Source organism: Arvicanthis niloticus, chromosome 12 (genome assembly GCF_011762505.2).
Source record: "Arvicanthis niloticus isolate mArvNil1 chromosome 12, mArvNil1.pat.X, whole genome shotgun sequence".
Taxonomy (NCBI): Eukaryota; Metazoa; Chordata; class Mammalia; order Rodentia; family Muridae; genus Arvicanthis; species Arvicanthis niloticus.
In genome coordinates this window covers 46,690,957-46,708,605 of record NC_047669.1, presented here as the reverse complement: position 1 = coordinate 46,708,605, position 17,649 = coordinate 46,690,957, and the positions used below count along the sequence as shown (strand labels likewise).

Genomic DNA, 17,649 nt, shown 5'->3' with positions numbered 1-17,649 from the left:
TCTTTGTTTCTTCCTTATCACCTAGACATGTACTTTATAATGTCTGCTTAGAGGACAATAGAAAAGTCATATCACGGCATCTTCATAAACTCTGCTTTTGAAACATTAGTTTATTCATCATAGTTCCTGCATATCGGAGATTTACATTATGATTCATATCAGTACCAATATTACAGTTATGAAGGAGCAATGGACATAATTTTATGGTTGCGGGTCATTGCAACATGAGGAACTGTATTAAAGGGTTATAGCATCAGGACGGTTGAGAACCACTGTTGTCTGATATATGGTATATATTCATTAAATGTTGCTTGAATGGATAAAACCCTGCACACTAAATGAACAAAGAAAATGATCTTAAATTTTTATTATTTTAAGAAAGGTGACACTGGTGATGGTCGGACTTGATAATGCTGGTAAAACAGCCACAGCAAAGGGAATCCAAGGAGGTAAGTAGAAAGAAAATGCTTGCTTTCTGAAGTCTAAAGTTTTTCCAAGTTATTTGTTTATGCTAAATCGCTTTATTCTGTGTTCATTAGATAGAGAGTTCCTTAGATAGTGTTCTTAATATACATAGGCTATGGATAGACCCTGCCTTCCTGGTGTCCCCTACTCCCACAATCCAGATTAGATTAGGTGTAGTTTCTTTGATGTTATTGATAAGCAAGAGACAGGGAGTAAGTAACCCAAGCTAGACTTGAACTAGCAATTCTCTGCCTTAGCATCTAATTGCTAGGATTACACACTTGAGTCTTTGAAAAAAAAAAAAAAGACTCATTTTTGCCCTGTAGTCTCCTCTTCCATAAACACTGTTCCCAGCCGTGGTGACCATCCTAAGGAGAATTTAATAGAATGTAAATTCACATTGTCTTTCAGGGCCCACTTCTCCTTGTACCTAGCACTTAGCTGTGTTTGTTTTCTTGGTCAGCTTCTCTGGGCTGTTGATGCCCTGAGGGCAGCTTCACCCCTGTGGGTGTCCCAGTTGTTTAAACCCTGTTTCTTGGGAACAGTAGACAGCTTCTGAAGACATCCCTTCCATGGCATCTACTTTTCTATGATGTTTTCTTCTGCTCTTAACTCCCTGCTCATCTCGCCTGTCCCCCTTTGAACATAGTAGCTTTTGAAAACTACATGTAGCTCCTCTCTGTTGCTATTGCTCAAATCCAGGCCCCAGTGTCTTTCAGCCGTTATGTCATAATAGCTTCTTCTACAAGTCTCTTCCCTGTCATGAATGTTGCTTTTTTTCACTGGGCTGTTCATCTTCCTGACCATCAAAACTATTGTGTTAATTGGAAATAGGCCTGCCTGAAAGGTATAGCAGATCTGAAGTCATAGTGCTCAACAAGATGGAAGTTTATTTTCCTCTGCCTGTGCCAAAGTCGCCCAGGTGGGGATGGCACCCCATGATACTAGAGATTCAGCCTGGGCTGGCACTCCATGACGCTAGGAATTCAGTCCTGATATAGCACTCCATGACGCTAGGGACTCAGTCCTGATATAGCACTCCATGATGCTAGGAACTCAGCCCCTTTACCGTTCACTCTGCCATCCCTACTGTTCTTTCTCCTATCCAGCCTCTGATAGCTCTGTGCAACTTGATTCCAGCTGGAAGGAAGTGGTAAAAGAGACGGGGGTGGGGGTGTGGGGGGCATGCTTCTCTCCCTTAGGACCATGGACCAGAAGCTGATGCATCACTTTAGTTCATGTGCCATTGCCAAGAAGCAGTGGTGTTCTGGACCACATTAGCATTCACCGATGCTTCTGTACAGTGAATTAGCCAGTATCCTCTGTCTCTTCCCAGTTCTCTTCCTGGTATCTTACTAGTAGCTAGAATTAGTTTGAAATCAGTCTTAGTGGGGGGCTTTACACTCTGGAAATGGGCAGATACTACATGTTAGAGTTCTCCCTCTGCTTCCAGATAAGTTCTTAAATATTTAACAACCACCACTAGTCTAGATGCTCCTCTTATGGCTAGCAGCTGCCACTGAGGTTGGGAATCAGTGTCTTTTGTAAACATTCATGTGCCTAATTTTAAAAAAATTCTTAAGAATTTCTATCCTGTACTCTTTCCTAATAGGAAACTATACTATTTTGGATAGAAAGTTTCATTTTTCTATGGTTTATCTCTTGCTTTGAGTGGTATTAACATATCTTCACTATATTAGAGTCACATATACATATGGCGTATATAATAGGCCAAGAGCTCTATAAATCAGAGAGAAAGCTGATTAATAATATTTTTGCTTGTATCTTGCATATGACTTAGCATGTAAGAAACACCTAATAAATGTTTGTATTTTATCTTAGACTTACTGTGTCTTAACATACGTGCCACTGTAAGTCTAAAGATTCAGGGCCATGTTTCTCTGTGTCAGTTAACTTATCTGGAAAAGGGCACCAGGAAGTGATCATGGGGATGGGTAGAATGTAGTGTGTGCTAAGCACTAAGGGTAGGCGCATAGACGTGGGTCCACCTCTTGGGAAAGTCCAGAAGATCGGATGTAATGACAGATGGTGAGGCTGGTATAGGGAATGACAAGGAGTCGTTAGAAAAGGATTTGTGGTGCGAGACTGTACTTGAACATTTGTGCTGTCCTGAAGCACAAATCTTGACCCTGAGTTAGGAGGCTCAGGGTGTTCCGTGCTCTGGCTTTGTAGTCCTCAAAGTCTGATTTCAAAAGTAAAAACTTATAAAGTCCTGAAGGCTCAGATTAGGGTCCAGGCCCACTTGCCCTGTAACATTGAAAATGTTTTCTTTTGTTGTTTTTTCGTTGGGCTGCCCAGAAGCTCACGATCTTCCTGCCTCGCCCCTCTGATGTTTGGACTATAGGTATGTGCTTCTATGCCGAAATAGTCATTGAAACAATGCTCCTGCCCACGCCTCTACGTTTCCCCCTTCCTCTCCCTTCCCCCTTCCTCTTTCCCCTTCTTTTCTTCCTCTCCCTATCTCCCTCCTCCTCTCCCTGTTTTCCTTCTCCCCCTCCGCCTTCACTTTGCTGTGCATGGAGCCTCACACATGGCAGACAAGTGCTCTACCACTGAGCCTCAGCCCACGTGGATACCGATACTCACTGGTTTCTAGGGCTGTTTCTACCACGTTATCTGCCTACATTGTTCTCTGCTCAGAACAGTGCTCTCTCTCTCTCTCTTCCGTGTCATGTCTAAGACTGCTTTTACTCTCCTTACTCTGTGAAGCCACTGTTGACCATTTTACTCTTCCCTTCATCGTCTTTTTTCTGAATTCCCTCATAGGATCTCCTCAGTCTTTTCACAGATCAGACATACTCCATGTCGTTTCTATTAAGATTTGATCTGTCTACATTTTTAACAATTATTTTATTATTTGTATTGGTGCTTTGTTTCCCTAATTGCCTGGTGCCCACAGAGGCCAGAATAACACATTGGGTCTCCTAGAGTCACTGAAGTCAGTGACAGCTGTGAGCTGCCGGGTGCATGGTGGGAATCAAACCCTGCCCCTCTGGAAGAGCAGTCAGTCTTTTAACCACTGAGCCGTCTCTCCAGCCCCATGATTTCTGTATTTTTCACTGTATTCTTTGAGGATGGCCACCATAATTTAATTTATGTTTGTACCCTGGTCCCTACTAAAGTTCTTTCAGCATTAGCATTTGCTCTAATTTTACTTCTTTTGTCCATGCTCCAGTGTAGTTAGTGAATTTCCTTCCACTGGAAATTTCCTGGGGTGTCTTTCAATTCATACTCAAAGACAACAGTTTTTTTCTGGCCGTGATTTACTCTGCCATCATCATCACCATCACCATCATCACCATCACCATCACCATCATCACCATCATCACCATCATCATCACCATCATCGTCATCATCTTCATTGTCATCTTTATCTTCATTGTCATCATTATCATCATCAGAGCCGTTATTAATTCTCCTGACTATGCCTCCAAAATGCTCTAACTCAAGCTGCCAGAGGGGCGCTCTACCAATGGAACTACCTCCACGGCCCCTGGCTCCCCATTTAAGTTCCTGTGTAATCTTGTTTCTAAAAAGTTGAGCTACTTTTATTATCTCTAGACTTATCCTTGTGTCTGTATAGTAATAAAATTTAGCAGCAGAAATGTGGCTTGTAATGGCTGTATTAAGTGTTGCAGGCAGTGCAGGGGCTCCTCTTGGGTGCTTCCTGAGAGGGAGTCTGGGACCTCAAAAGCCTGTTGCTCAGTTATAATTAATCTTAGAACATGCCTCCCCAATATATCACAGTAAATGTCTCCTTAAATGTAGGCTGTAAACAACCGGAGTCATTTAATGAAAATTTATCTGTCATGGAAATAGTTTATACTGAGTCCATGTAGTAGGGTGGACCACTGTGACATTTTGTTTCTGAGAACTGAAGATATAGCTGATACAACTTGAGGAAGTGAATTTTAATCAATTTAATACCATGTACAATTTCAGGACCCTGTTTAGTCTGGTCTCTATCTGAATTCACTGAAGGGATTTGCCAGACATGGTAGTGACTCCTAGACATGTAGTCACTGGGGAGACTGAAGCAGTAGAATCACAAGTGGGAGGCCAACCAAGGCTGCAAAAGAGGCCTCGTCTCAAAAGCAAATAGAAACCAAATAAACCCTGGTGGGAATTTGATCCAGTGTCGATGTTCAGTCTCTTGTTGCCTGTTTGATTTCTCATGTATCATGCTTAGGTACCGTTACTGCCCAGACTTAGCCTAACACATGTACTGTAGTGAGTCTTCTATGTCTCTCTGGAATCTTTTTAAACCTTTTTGATCATTGCTGCTCCTTGGCAAGTGTGGCAGTGTGCCCCTATAATTCATGTTTTCAGATTCACAACTCCTTTTCTCACCACAAACCTTCCAGTTATAAATTTATTACAGCATGCAAGTAATATTTTCCTGTAGAAGTGCTGAATTTGAAATCTCTTTGCAGGATGCCCTTAAAAATCTCTTTATTCCAATTGTAGCTTTAATTTACCGGATTTGAAAAGATTTGCCTTATTCATTGCAGCTTCTTCCATTTTTGATTTTTCAAATTTCTTTTCTTTTTAAAAATATTCCTGACTTTCCTTATTCTTCCATAAAATTTGCAATAGATCCCTTGAGTGGCATGATGTTGAAAGATTAAAACTGATTGGAGAATAGATAACCTTAACATAAGAACTCATTCATTCAACATGTCATTATTAACTGCCCGTTTTATGTTAGTTGCTAAGATTATAGTAATTAAATAAAACAAAGGGCTGGGCAGTGGTGGAGCATGCCTATAATCCCAGCACTCAGGAGGCAGGGGGATCTCTTAGTTCAAAGCGAGCCTGGTCCACAGAGCAAGTTCCAGGACAGCCAGTACTACACAGAGGAATCCTGTCTTGAAAAACAACAACAACAACAACAACAAAAATAGAAACAAACAAGAACCAAATTTCTCCCTGTGTGTACTGAAAATTCTAGTTGGATGTTGATGTTATTAACCCTTCTTACAGAAGTGTGTTTGAAAGTAGTTGTTTGTTGCATTAATTAGCAAGTGATCTTTCCATTTTATAATGACATGAATAACGCTTGTTATGTGACTTCTGTTATAGAAATAAATTGATGCGATTAAAGCCTAAAGGTTCCTTTTGTTTTTTCTATCATTTCCACAGAGCATCCTGAAGACGTAGCTCCTACTGTTGGATTTTCTAAAATTGATCTGAGACAAGGAAAGTTCGAAGTCACTATCTTTGACTTAGGAGGTGGAAAAAGAATTCGGGGAATTTGGAAGAATTATTATGCTGAATCCTATGGAGTAATATTTGTTGTGGATTCCAGTGATGAGGAGAGAATGGAAGAAACAAAGGAGACAATGTCTGAAGTACTAAGACACCCGAGGATATCAGGGAAGCCTATTCTGGTGTAAGTACTCGTGGTGCTGCTGTAAACACAGGCAGGAGCATTAGCCAGGGGCTGTTTGTCCTTTAAGTGAGCCAGAGTAGTCATCTGTTAGTATAATAAATATGTACAATTGCTTGTCAGTTGTATTATTATGTTGCGTTTGGTGGGGATTGAAGAATTAAGGCTGTGTTATGAGCAAAGGTCTTAATTTGATTTTGAGTATCTTTCATCCCTGCCCTGCAGATGGAGCTCTTAGGCACGCCAGGCGAGTGCTCTGTCACTGAGCTGCACCTTCCGGCCTTCTTCACACCGAGAGTCTGCCATGTAGCCTAGGTTCACCTTGCACTCTTGATCCTCCTGCCTCAGCATAGTGCGTTGTGTGCTACACTGAGCTTCCTCTTTTAATAATTGATGTTTTGTCATTGTCCTTTTGTATTTGCTTTGTTTTCCATTCTTAAGACAGGGTCTCACGTAGCTCAGGCTGTACTTGTGATAAGCCAAGGATGACCCCTTCTTGATCCAGTCACCTCTACCTTCCAAGTGCTGGGATTCCAGGTGTGAACCACCCATACCCTTGTGTAAGCCTGAGGATTTCTAGGCTTAGAGAAGGGACTTTGGTATTCATAGCATTTGTGCACCATGAACACCAGATGGCGCTGTAATGTTGGACAGAGCAAACAAAAGTCCATTAGCTCAGCTTGCTGGTCAGGGAAAGTTACTATTCACTCTCATTCCTGTAATTCATTATTAAGGTGTAGAAAACCAAGCCATCATGTTTACATTACGAAAAATGTAAGAAGAGTTTCTTCCCTACCAGTGCTTCTCAATAGCAAGTGAAGATTTTTAAAGCAGATCATTTAAAGCTTTGATTATAACAGCTAAAATTTTATTGGATCATTCATTGGTAAAGCTTATGCTTGTGAACTTTTAAATGTTTGATTAAAGAAGTTACCTCACCTATAAAGTTGAGTTTCACTGTTATTGATTCTGAAGTAAAATATTAACAGAAGTATATATATGAAAGGGGACTTTGGTTGAGCCCTACAGGGTAAAGTAGTCTTTGAAAAATGTTTAACCAGACACTCATTGGTTCTAAAGTAGAAATAAAATAATAGTTAGCTAGTCATCGATGGGGATAGTAGTTCATGTATTTTTATCCAAATAGTCATTTATTTGATTTTCTTCATTTTTTTATTTTTTGTACATCTATATATCTATGCATGTATTAATTGTTCAAATATACCATACATTAATGGTACAAAACACTATTTGGTTACCTCTGAGATAAACCGAATGGGAAGGTTCATTACAAAACTTAATATATTGACATTTTCATCAGGGCTAGTTCATAGCAGTGTCTTTAGAACACAGATACCGAGATTTGCATGGGACATGCATGCTTGTGCACATACACACTCCTTCACTACACTAGTAGGCCCATGTGTACCTCACACTCAGTACATACCCCACAGCTCCTGCCAGTAGCCTCTCCCCACATACCAATTGGGCCAGTCCCCAACTCAGTTCTGAAATTGACATCTGCCAGTGGTTTGTGTCTCTTGTATGTATCAGGGATACCCTCAAGCCTAATAGTAGGTGCTGAATTACTCATTCTCTGGGAAGCCAGAGACAGGTGGAGGGGGACTGGTCATGAGAATGCTTTAAAACGTATTGGCTCTAGACTGACCTCAGCCTTCCCTCCGCAGGCATCACTAGCAGCCCCTCCTTCCACAGTGCAGGCCAGTAATACTCATGCTCCTCCAGCCGCCCATTCTTGCTTCCTGCTGTCCTCTATTTTTAATGATGGGCTTCATCTCTCCTCTCCACTTCTGCCCCACGTCATGTAACATGATAGATAAAGTGAGGTCTGTGGACAGGTGGGGAACTGGCGTACATGTGGCTTTATTGCTAGTGAATTTCCACATCCTGTGGCTTATGACCTCTTATCTAATAAAGTGTTAGAATCTAAAATATCTCTCTCTCTCTCTCTCTCTCTCTCTCTCTCTCTCTCAATTTTATTTAATCTTTTTTTTTTTAACATTCCATATACTCCATATTTTGTACCCCTCCTGGTCCATCTTCTGACGTTCCCCATCCCATACCTCCTTTCCACACGCCCGTCTCCGATAGGATGTCCCCACTCCCAACCCCTCTGCCCCCCACACCACCAGACCTATCCACTCCCTGGGGCCTCCAGTCTCTTGAGGGTTACTTGCATCTTCTCTGACTGAACCCAGATCCCGAAGTCCTCTGCTGTATATCTGTTGGGGGCCTCACATCAGCTGGTGTGTGCTGCCTGGTTATTGGACCTCCTCTCTCTTATGCAGTTTTGAAAGTTATTTTTAGAGAGTTAATAAATCACCTAGTCCATCACTAGGAGTTTGGTTGAGTTGTTTAGCACTGTTTTACAGAATAACTCTGGAGCTATTTCTTTTCAGGATCGTAGGAATTGTACTTGGGTTATTCCAGTTTACCTATTGCAGTAGTGTGAGATGTCTTATTATACAGTAAGGAGTCTTCACTGCAGTAGAAACTCCTGAGTCACGTAACCAGCCTTTCTTAGACACAGATGTGATTGCCTTGACTAGCTTCATCCTGAGCCCTGTACTGATGAAAGTTAGAGGGCCTGTTGGCATAAGCTTTGTCTTACACGCCCCACTCCACCCCCAACCCCCCACCCCCAGCTGCCATCGTCATTTACCTACACTGTGGACTTGCACTCACAGCCTTCTCCAGCAGATATCACACTCTTCTGTCCCCATCACACTCTTAAAAACTTTCAGAGAACAAATCCTGGACCATGTTGCTAGGCATTAGCATGTTGTCATGGACCTTCTGCATCACTGTTTTCATGCCAGACCTCTAGCATTTTGAGAGTGAGACCTTTGGAATCAGACAGATTTCAAGAAGGTCATGTGTCTCCTCCCCTTCCCCTTTTCTCTCCCATTGCCTCTTTTCCATTCATTTTCCTTCTCTTCCTTCCTTTGTTTCCTTGAGACAAGGTCTCACCCTGACTGACTTTGAACTCTCAGCACACAATGGGGATTCCAGATATGCAACCACCATAGTCCAGAGAGTTATTGATTCTTTCTGAGCCTTTGTGGCCCCACTTGGAGATGAGGATTTGAATGCTGTGCCAGCCTGTGAATTCAGATTATGAAAGCATGGTGTGCAGAGTGTTCCTAATGTTCTGTAAAGGGATTTGAATATCATTGCTGATGATAAAGTGTTTCCAAGTGCTACATGAATTCAAACCACTTAAACCAAGTTAGTGGTATTAGCATGCATCAAAAAGTCTTTAATAGTTATTTTCACTTGTTATTTTTGTCTTCTGTTTGCAGAGCTAGTAGTTTTCCAATATTATTCCATCAAGTCTTTTGAAAATTAGTTTTCTCTATCAGATAGTTATAGTAAGAAAAAAACGTGCTGCTTTTACTTTGTTGAAGTGGGGAAATAAAGTATACAAAATATTCAGCAACTGATTAAACATGTTGTGCTTGTTTCTTAGGATAATACTAAGAAATTGAAGACATAGCTATATGACATTATTTATCATAGCACGTTATGGCGTGAACCCAGGTGCCCATCAACACTGAAGCCATGGATAAGAACACAAGTCATTTGTTAAAAAAAGGTATAAGTAGGTGTCAGCAGGTTAAGTGACTTTATCCAGAGATAGAAGGCAAATACAATTTTTCTTTTGTATATAGAATCTAGAATCTAAGGTGGGAGCCACGGTGTGGGTTGGGCCTCAGGGAAGATGACTTGAGAATAGTCAGACAACTATCAGAAATGGTGAGAGAGACAAAAAGGGAGATATGTTCAAGCACAAAAATGCATGTGTGGAAATGTCCTTGTTACATCTACAATATATATAACATATTAATGTGATGAAAAGAAAATGTGACGATGAAAGAGAATATTATTTACTGCTTTGCAACAAGTCTGTGCTTAATTTTTACTTTAAAAGCATGATAAGCTGCTAACAGAAAAAAACTTATAAATTCATCTAAGTATAATTGAATTAATGCATATTAAATAGTACTTAATAGTCTTAGTTTTTATTATGAATAACTTAAGAACAGCTATGAACAAGTATCAGTAAAACTAAATAAAAATTTCAAAGGAACAATGGAGATAATTGCCATAATTATGTAGTCAGTTGTTGAGTTTATCATTCATCTTAAATGAATCTTTTTTATAATACGCTCCTTTAATCATTTTAATCTAGGATATGCGAAGCATCTTTTCCATGTTGATGCTTGGTAACTGACATAGTAGAAAACAATTCAACTTATAGTTTTAAATTAAAATTACTTGGTAGTACTTATAAGATCATGTAACATGACAATTTAGTCCTTTAAAGTTCCCCAGCTCCCTCAACACACATTTTGTCCATTGCAGAGGTCGAGCCACCATTCAGAGCAGTTGTGGTCCTCACGGTGTCTGCTAGCACTCAGGCTGCTGAAGGTTACTAGGTTAAAAGCACGTGAGTGTGCTGCTGAGATCACATTAAACGCTATCCCAGCATATTTCCTCTGGGCCCTGAATGCTACCTGGCTATCCTCCTGGCATCTTTCAGGGCATTTGAACCCTTCCTTCCAATCTCATTTCATACACCTCTTCCTCCCTTAACTGCTCTTCTCAATTGACAGTTCTATCTTAGGTTTCTTTAAGAAAATAGAGCTTGCCACACAAGATTTCTCTCACTTTCTACCACCCTGGCCAAGCATTTGAACTTGTAGAGCCCTTTAGTGAGGAAGGAGTCTGTCCTGAAGTGATGCGAAATGAAAGGACTATAGGATGGCTAATAGCAAAAAGCACAGAGCACTGTGCTGAAGGCGCTGGCCCACGAGAGGATTTCACTCCTAAATCTGCAAAGAGAAGGAAAGAAGTGCAACAGTAAGGGCCAGGATGTGCAGGACCAATGAAGATGCCTTGGGTTGGAGCAGAAAGCCTGCCTTCTATACTGCAAGGAGGGGAAGCATACAAATCAAATCTGAGAACTGAGTAAGTTTGGTGGTAGGCAAAATCATGGTTACAGACTGTGGATGTTGGTTGGACTCCCACAGGAAATCAATTAGAAACTCACGTTCTGGCACATAAGCAAGTGAGAAACAGATTCATAAGATGGTGTTAAGTTCCAGCCAACACTTAATGTAAGGCTGATGGAATGACACAGTCATCAGGATGGCTCTACTAGGATAAACACACCCCTAGTCAGGTAATTCAAACTCCACCTCTATTCTCCCCAGTAACTGGATATAGCCACTTTAATTTAACCAGCTGTTTTTAACTGGGGAGTAAGGGTTGCACAGCAAAGGTGGTATACTTGGGAATTGACTTTCTCAAATGCAATTTTTTTTCTAGCAACAATGGTGGCACATATTTACTAGAGAGAAATATTACTCCATAACAACAACATATGATTACCCTGTTGCTTTCATGTGTAAGAAATGTTAAGTTTACCAAAAACAAAACCAAAAAAAAAGCATAAATTAATGAAGAAGCATCATCTTCTTGAGTAGGAAGACTAAATATCTTTCTGGTGTCTACCACCCACCGACTGACCCGAGGCAATGTTCAAGTGAACATAAAATTGGTGATAATAAGGGCAGGTTTATTTCAGCATAAGAAACAGAGTGTAGAAACCTCGGAAAGAGTGACCCACTTCATTAAAGACAAAGGACAGTGCATCCGGGTCACAGAGGCAAGACGAAGCAGTGAAATAAAAGATGAAGCTTAAACAACCAATAAGGAGTAGAGCAGGCTCGGTGGTGCATTCCTGTGTACTCCAGCACTCTGGAGACTGAGTCAGCAGGATCACATGGTTGAAGACTGCTTAGGCTTCTTCATTAATTTATATTTTTTTCTTTAGTACTTCCTTTATCGTAAGTTGGATTGCATATTCAAGAACACAACTGCCTTTTTCTTTGACTTTGTCAAGTCCTTTCTCGGATATATATGTAATTCTGTTTCTTGTTGGGATCCAAGTTTACAAAAAAGCACTGGCTTACCTCACCTTAGGTCTTATGCTTGACAGTCACCAGTTAGATTCTTCACCAAGTTTATGACTGAGTTTTCCCAAGCCCCAATGATCACCAAGTTATTCCCCTATCTGGTTATAGACTTAAGAGCCATTTTAGTTTCGGTGCGATGCATTGTGGTACGTTTTGAGGTCTTGTTTTTTACAACTCTTAATTACCAAAATATTCTCAAATAAGCCAGGTTAATAAAATAGTTATCACCTAGTTGAATATTCCTCTTAAGAGTACAGAAATGCCCAATAGAAGTCGATATTTTTCCAGAGATGTAAGATCTTTCACTTTAACCTAATAGATAACCAGTAAACTCTAAGTAGATTTCTGTCTTGTGTCACTGGCTTCAGCAGTTTCTGTAATGTTAGTGGGTAAATATTAAAGGGCAAAATGACCAGTTAGCATTGATAAAATGTATGTGGCTGGACTTATAAAATGAAGACCACTAAGTCAAGACTCTGAAATGTGGACACCTTACTCCTAAACTCTGAGAACGTTTCTAAAGTAGCGTCTTCATTTGGAGCCACAGCATGGGCAGCAGCAACAGCACAGGGCCCGGCAGGGGTTTCTTCGTTTGTATTTTACAGCAAGTCCAAATTTCTCTTTGGTGTTGTTAACATAATCTTTTGTGCTATTCACCATAGCCTCAATGTTGTTGATGCTCTCTCCTTGTTCCTCTACCAGAAGAGAGATGTGAAGGAAAAGGTCACGGAGGTCCTTCACTTGGTTCTCCAAATTCACCAGTTCCTTGTGTCTCTGTTCAATCTCCGAGAGCTGTGCTTTAGTGATGCTGGTCTCTATAAGTAAGCTCTCATTGAAAACTTCCCATTTTCCATGGTGAAGCATGTCATTCACCACCTCTTCAGAAACTTCTTTTCCGGCCACTTCAAGCTGACGGACAATAAATGTTTTGCACCTTTCTTGCTTTAAAGCTATTGTGTCATTGTATAGAAACATGGTTTGCTGGAAGCGGCGGAACATTGCAGCATACTGAGACTTCAGTATCCTTGTGATCACTGATGATGGACCATTTTCAGTCTCTGACTTTTTCACTTCTTTGGCTACGTCACCCAATGCTCTGTTTATGTGTTCTGCTTGGATTTTTATCTCCCTTGCAATGGTAGAGTCTCTTTTAAGTAGACTAAACCTTCTCATGGAAGCCACTAGACTTTTCTGTTGCTGTCCAAATCGTTGAACATCATCCACGAAGCTGTTAATATTCTCCTGTAGTTTTTGGATCTCATGTAGGTGCCTCTCAGCTACAGGCTCCCTCTCATATATGACAGCTTGCTGCACAAGCACCCCTTGTTCCTCTTCCACAAACACCTGACTGTCTCGAGAGAGTTCTGTTTCCTTGGTTTTCTGTTTTAACTCTTGAAGTCGGTCTTTCATCTTCTTTTTCCCCCTAAGAAACAAAAATAATGAAATTTGAACAAAGGAGTTGCTGTTTTCCCCATCGGCAGTTGGGGTGAAAGAGCTATGTGTCTCTTAGCAAAAGTTGTCCTAGTTTTCTAACAAGTTTTAAAAATTGACGATAATATAAAGACATGATGGCTAAGGCAAGAGTACATATTGCAAATTCTAGGCTATTCTAGGCTACATAGGAAATTTGAAGCTAACCTGAATTATATGGCAAGGACTTGGCCAAAAAAAGAAAAGAAGGATAGTCAAAAATAATTTCCTCCTATAGTTTACCAAAATAGGAAAATAATGTAAGATAATTTAGGAATTACTTTGGATGGTTGCTTCTCCTCTGCATCTCATTGATTTGAGAGTAGTAGCTGAGAAAGCAAAGGTGAGGGTACAGTTTCTCTCAAATGAGCTCATCCATGTCATCCAACTGTCTGCAATATAATTTTCTGTTAAGAAGCTTGCTTTGACTGTCCTTTCAGTTTTAGGAGTGACCTTTAGCCTCCAAAAATTACCATTGTTAAAGATACCTTTCGTACTTAATTTAGTGTATGTCATGTTTGAAGTAGATGCGTTTTTCTGGGATTTGGGATGTGGTTCAACAGTTGGGAACACAGGCTGGTCTTTCAGGAACCAGGACCAGGTTGCCCCTTTCCCAGAAACCACATGGCAGCTCACAGCCATATGTAACTTCAGTTTCTTTCAGGTAGCCATTACCTTCTGGCTACACTCTTAAAGGTGGGCAAGTGTATTTATTGTGTCCTTTGGAGTATTATATTATGTGGGAATATCTTCAGTGCCCTACTATGGATTCATTTTAATGTTGTTTGGTTGTTCCCATTTGGAGCCCATGGGGTTTGTTCACTATTGTCCAGGTAGTGGGAGTACAGACCCAGAGGCAGCAGACATCAATCTGTGCTAGAAAGCTTGCTCAGTCTTGCATAATAACTCTATTTATAGGATCTCAAAAAGACATATAAACACATGCATTTATATTTGTATATAGATAAGTAGGCAGGTAGATAGATGATTAACAGGTAGATGGTAGATGTATAATAGATGGTAGATAGATTAGATAGATCCAGAGAGAGAGAGAGAGAGAGAGAGAGAGAGAGAGAGAGAGAAAGAGAGAGAGAGAGAGAGAATAGATGGTAGATAGATTAGATAGATCCAGAGAGAGAGAGAGAGAGAGAGAGAGAGAGAGAGAGAGAGAGAGAGAGAGAGAGAGAGAAGTGTATGTCTTGGTTTTCTGTGATTTTTTGTAGTTCAGATGGGTACCTTCATGGCCTGCTGTAATCCTAGACAAATTAAATTAAAACTGATACTTCTATGTCTGTACAGAATGTGTTCTGTTTTCTTTACTTCATCTAGGAAATTCAGTTTTATTTCTTGTAATATCTGAAGCCTAAGTCCCAGCCTCTAAGATGGACTATTTTCTTCTAGTCCCATGTAGTTGTGTTTAATTTCTGCTCATAACTGTGGTTATGGTCCCTCTTCACTTCTAGAACTGCTGCTTTGTGCTATTTTAAAAACTATTGGTATACTTTTAAATTGATTTCTTTTCTTGTTTGCTTGAGACCCAGATTCTCTGTTTACCACTGGTTTCTGGCACTAACTCTGTACAGCAGGCAGGCCTTGGACCTGCCTCTGCCTCCCAGTGCTGGGATTAAAGGCATGCACCACCACTTCCCTAAACTGATAGTTTGAAAGCTAAGGTTATATCAAACTTTCCTCTGTACTTCAGACAGAAGGGCAGCAGTTCTAAAATGGCTGTCTACCTAGATGAGGCATAGGCAATGACCTTGGCAGTGCTAACACATTCAACGTTCTCTCTTAGTTCTTGTGCATCTGTGTAGAAGCTCACTTAGTGTACGTGCTCAGGTGCACGTCATGCTGTCTGCATGCATTTCTAGCATGTGATGCTCATAACTTTATGTGCTGCTGTGTCCTGTTTACTTTTACATCTGTAAATTAGAATCTAAGCATGCTTCAATTTAAATTTTGAACGTAGTTCATGAAAGTATAAAGAGTGAAACTCATAAGAAATTATATAAGTGGTTAGGCTACATTAAAGTCATAAGATCATTATTTCATGCAATTTTCTTAGTGTAGTAGTAGTCTGACCAAAGAAGGTAAGATCATCTCTCACTACATTTAATTTACTAACATATGATTTTGATTTTGCTGTGTGGTTTGAATTTGACTCATAATATTGACTATTTCTGAGAACTTAAACATAGTATTGGAGTAAAGAACAAAAACAGGGTGATGGGTGATACATATGCTAATAATTTGTAATAGTTTCTTTTGGCAAGGAGAAAAGCCAATGGGAGTGACTCAGAGGAAACTTTCTCCACCCTGCTACAGAGAATGTAGATTCCTAGACACATGCATGAACATACATTACCTAGAGCCTTTAGAAATATACTATTGGGTGCTGGTATATGTCTTTGATCCTAGCATTCAGGGTGAGGAGAGATGCAGGCTCTCCTTGTGAGTTCGAGGTCAGCCTAGTCTACAGAGTGAGTTCCAGGATATAGTGAGGGCTACACAGTGAAACCCCACCTGTCTTGAAAGCCAGAGAGAGAGAGAGAGAGAGAGAGAGAGAGAGAGAGAGAGAGAGAGAGAGAAGAGAAAGAAAAGAAATACACCACGGGATATTTGTTTAATATGCTTATGGAATAATTAAAAAGTCAATTATTTTTCTGTAGTTCCTATGTTGATAAGCACTTCAGGAAATGCATTTTATTTCAGTCTATAAAGGTAGCATTCTGCAGTTCTCTAGGTCAAGGTTAAAATGGGGAATTTTACTATATACTCTAGGCTTTAGCCAACATTTTCAGTAATCTCTTAGTAATCTTCAGAGTCAATGTAGATGTACTGTCTTGTTGAGCTAACTTGTTTTGTAAAATCATTTCTCTTTTTATTGAGTTTTACAATAAAACCACTTTTGCTTATCAGATCCAGGTAAGTTGAATGTATATGAAGTAGTCTTCACATTAATTTCAAAGTGCAAAGCCTTGAAGAGAGATTCTTGTATGCTGCATGTGGCTAACTTCATATCTACTTTAAAATAGTTATAAAAGTGATGGTGTTGAATTGAATGAGTATTTTTTAAATTCAAATATGGTAACAATTACAACTTAGGAAAATACATTTCATTTAAATTGTGCATATTTAAATGTTAAGTTGATCTAATAGCTTGAAAAATCTATAAGTTTTTTTAATTTCAGTACTTTCAACAAACTATCTAAAACATTAGAATGTTTAAGTGTTTTTTTATTTTACAGTAGTCCCAACAAAAGTATTTTAGAATTTCTTCAGATTAGTTGTAGCAGATCCTGGGAAATAAGAATGAAGAAATTAATATTTTTCTGTCAAATGTGGGCATAAAGTTTTGTTCAGTACTAAGTATGAAAGTCCTGTCTAAAGTAAGCACAGCATCATTCATTTGTTTCTATAAAGAAAGACGTTTAGATTTGTTTTCATGGGATCTGATTTCTAATTTTTCTAAAATGAGTTGTTTTTATAGATTTAAAGTAGTGATTTATTTTATCTATGGTTGGTAACTACACTTTACTTCAGTTCATCATAGCAAGAACAGGTCAGATGCTTCAAGCTCTATTCTGATCTAAACAAGAAAGGAACTAAAGGACCTACAGAGATATTCTTTACTGTCACAGTGTGCCTGGATTTTAGTTTCTGGATATTTTAACATTTCTCCTTATACAGCGTGCATGCATGTGCACACACACACACATACACACACACACAGAGAGAGAGAGAGAGAGAGAGACAGAGAGAGAGAGAGACAGACAGAGACACACAGAATAATTCACTTACCTTGGTGTCTTGTTCTTGTTTTCCCACCCAGGCTGTTAGAGTCCCTTAGTATGAGAGAAAATCCAAGTGCCATGGAGTATAGTGCTTGATGAAATGCTCAGTCACTCTAAGCCACAGGCTCTCTTTATGGTTCTCATACAGTTAATTGAAAGCCAAACAGCGAAGTCAAATAAGTTATAGATAAAGTTGTCCATTTGCTGTAACTAGCAAATGAGAGGCGCAGATTGCTTGCTTCACACCTGGAGAATCTGGTTCTGCCTGTTCCTCACCTGTTCTTAGATTAAAGGAAGATCATTTTCACTGCGGCTCCTCGGTAACAGGAAGTCCTTGTTAAATTGTTAAGTCCATTTCCTGGACCCAGTCTGCATTCTCTGCAGAATGCCTTACTTGTGAAAAATGCTGTTGTATCTAAACAAAGGTTTGCTTGCAGATTTTAAAACTTAAAAGTACAGGATGAAGTAGCCATATGTAGAAATGGAATAACACATAGTGTGCAGGTGT

General features: G+C 39.8%; 2 protein-coding genes across 6 annotated transcripts in view; one reads left to right on the top strand and one right to left on the bottom strand.

Annotated features, from left to right (window-relative positions):
• The window catches only part of Arl13b (ARF like GTPase 13B), a 54,143-nt gene that overhangs the window by 15,214 nt on the left and 21,280 nt on the right, over positions 1 to 17,649 (top strand). For 2 of the 5 annotated variants that reach the window (XM_034515364.3, XM_034515363.3), the window contains exons 2-3: positions 379 to 449; positions 5,629 to 5,878. In XM_034515364.3, the coding sequence (XP_034371255.1) occupies positions 379 to 449; positions 5,629 to 5,878 (321 nt within the window). The remainder of the gene's footprint in view (positions 1 to 378; positions 450 to 5,628; positions 5,879 to 17,649) is intronic. The other 3 variants (XM_076943062.1, XM_076943061.1, XM_076943060.1) reach the window with 2 other exon arrangements.
• Stx19 (syntaxin 19) lies at positions 11,457 to 17,469 on the bottom strand. The gene is made up of 2 exons (XM_034515365.2): positions 17,149 to 17,469; positions 11,457 to 13,300 (listed from the first exon to the last, which is right to left on the bottom strand). The coding sequence occupies exon 2, from the start codon at positions 13,285 to 13,287 to the stop codon at positions 12,409 to 12,411; it is 879 nt and encodes a 292-aa protein (XP_034371256.1). The 5' UTR covers positions 13,288 to 13,300; positions 17,149 to 17,469; the 3' UTR covers positions 11,457 to 12,408.

What these genes read in the sequence shown, in the direction of transcription:
- Stx19 (XM_034515365.2), bottom strand. Translation starts at nt 13,287, where the DNA reads ATGAAAGACCGACTTCAAGAGTTAAAACAGAAAACCAAGGAAACAGAA.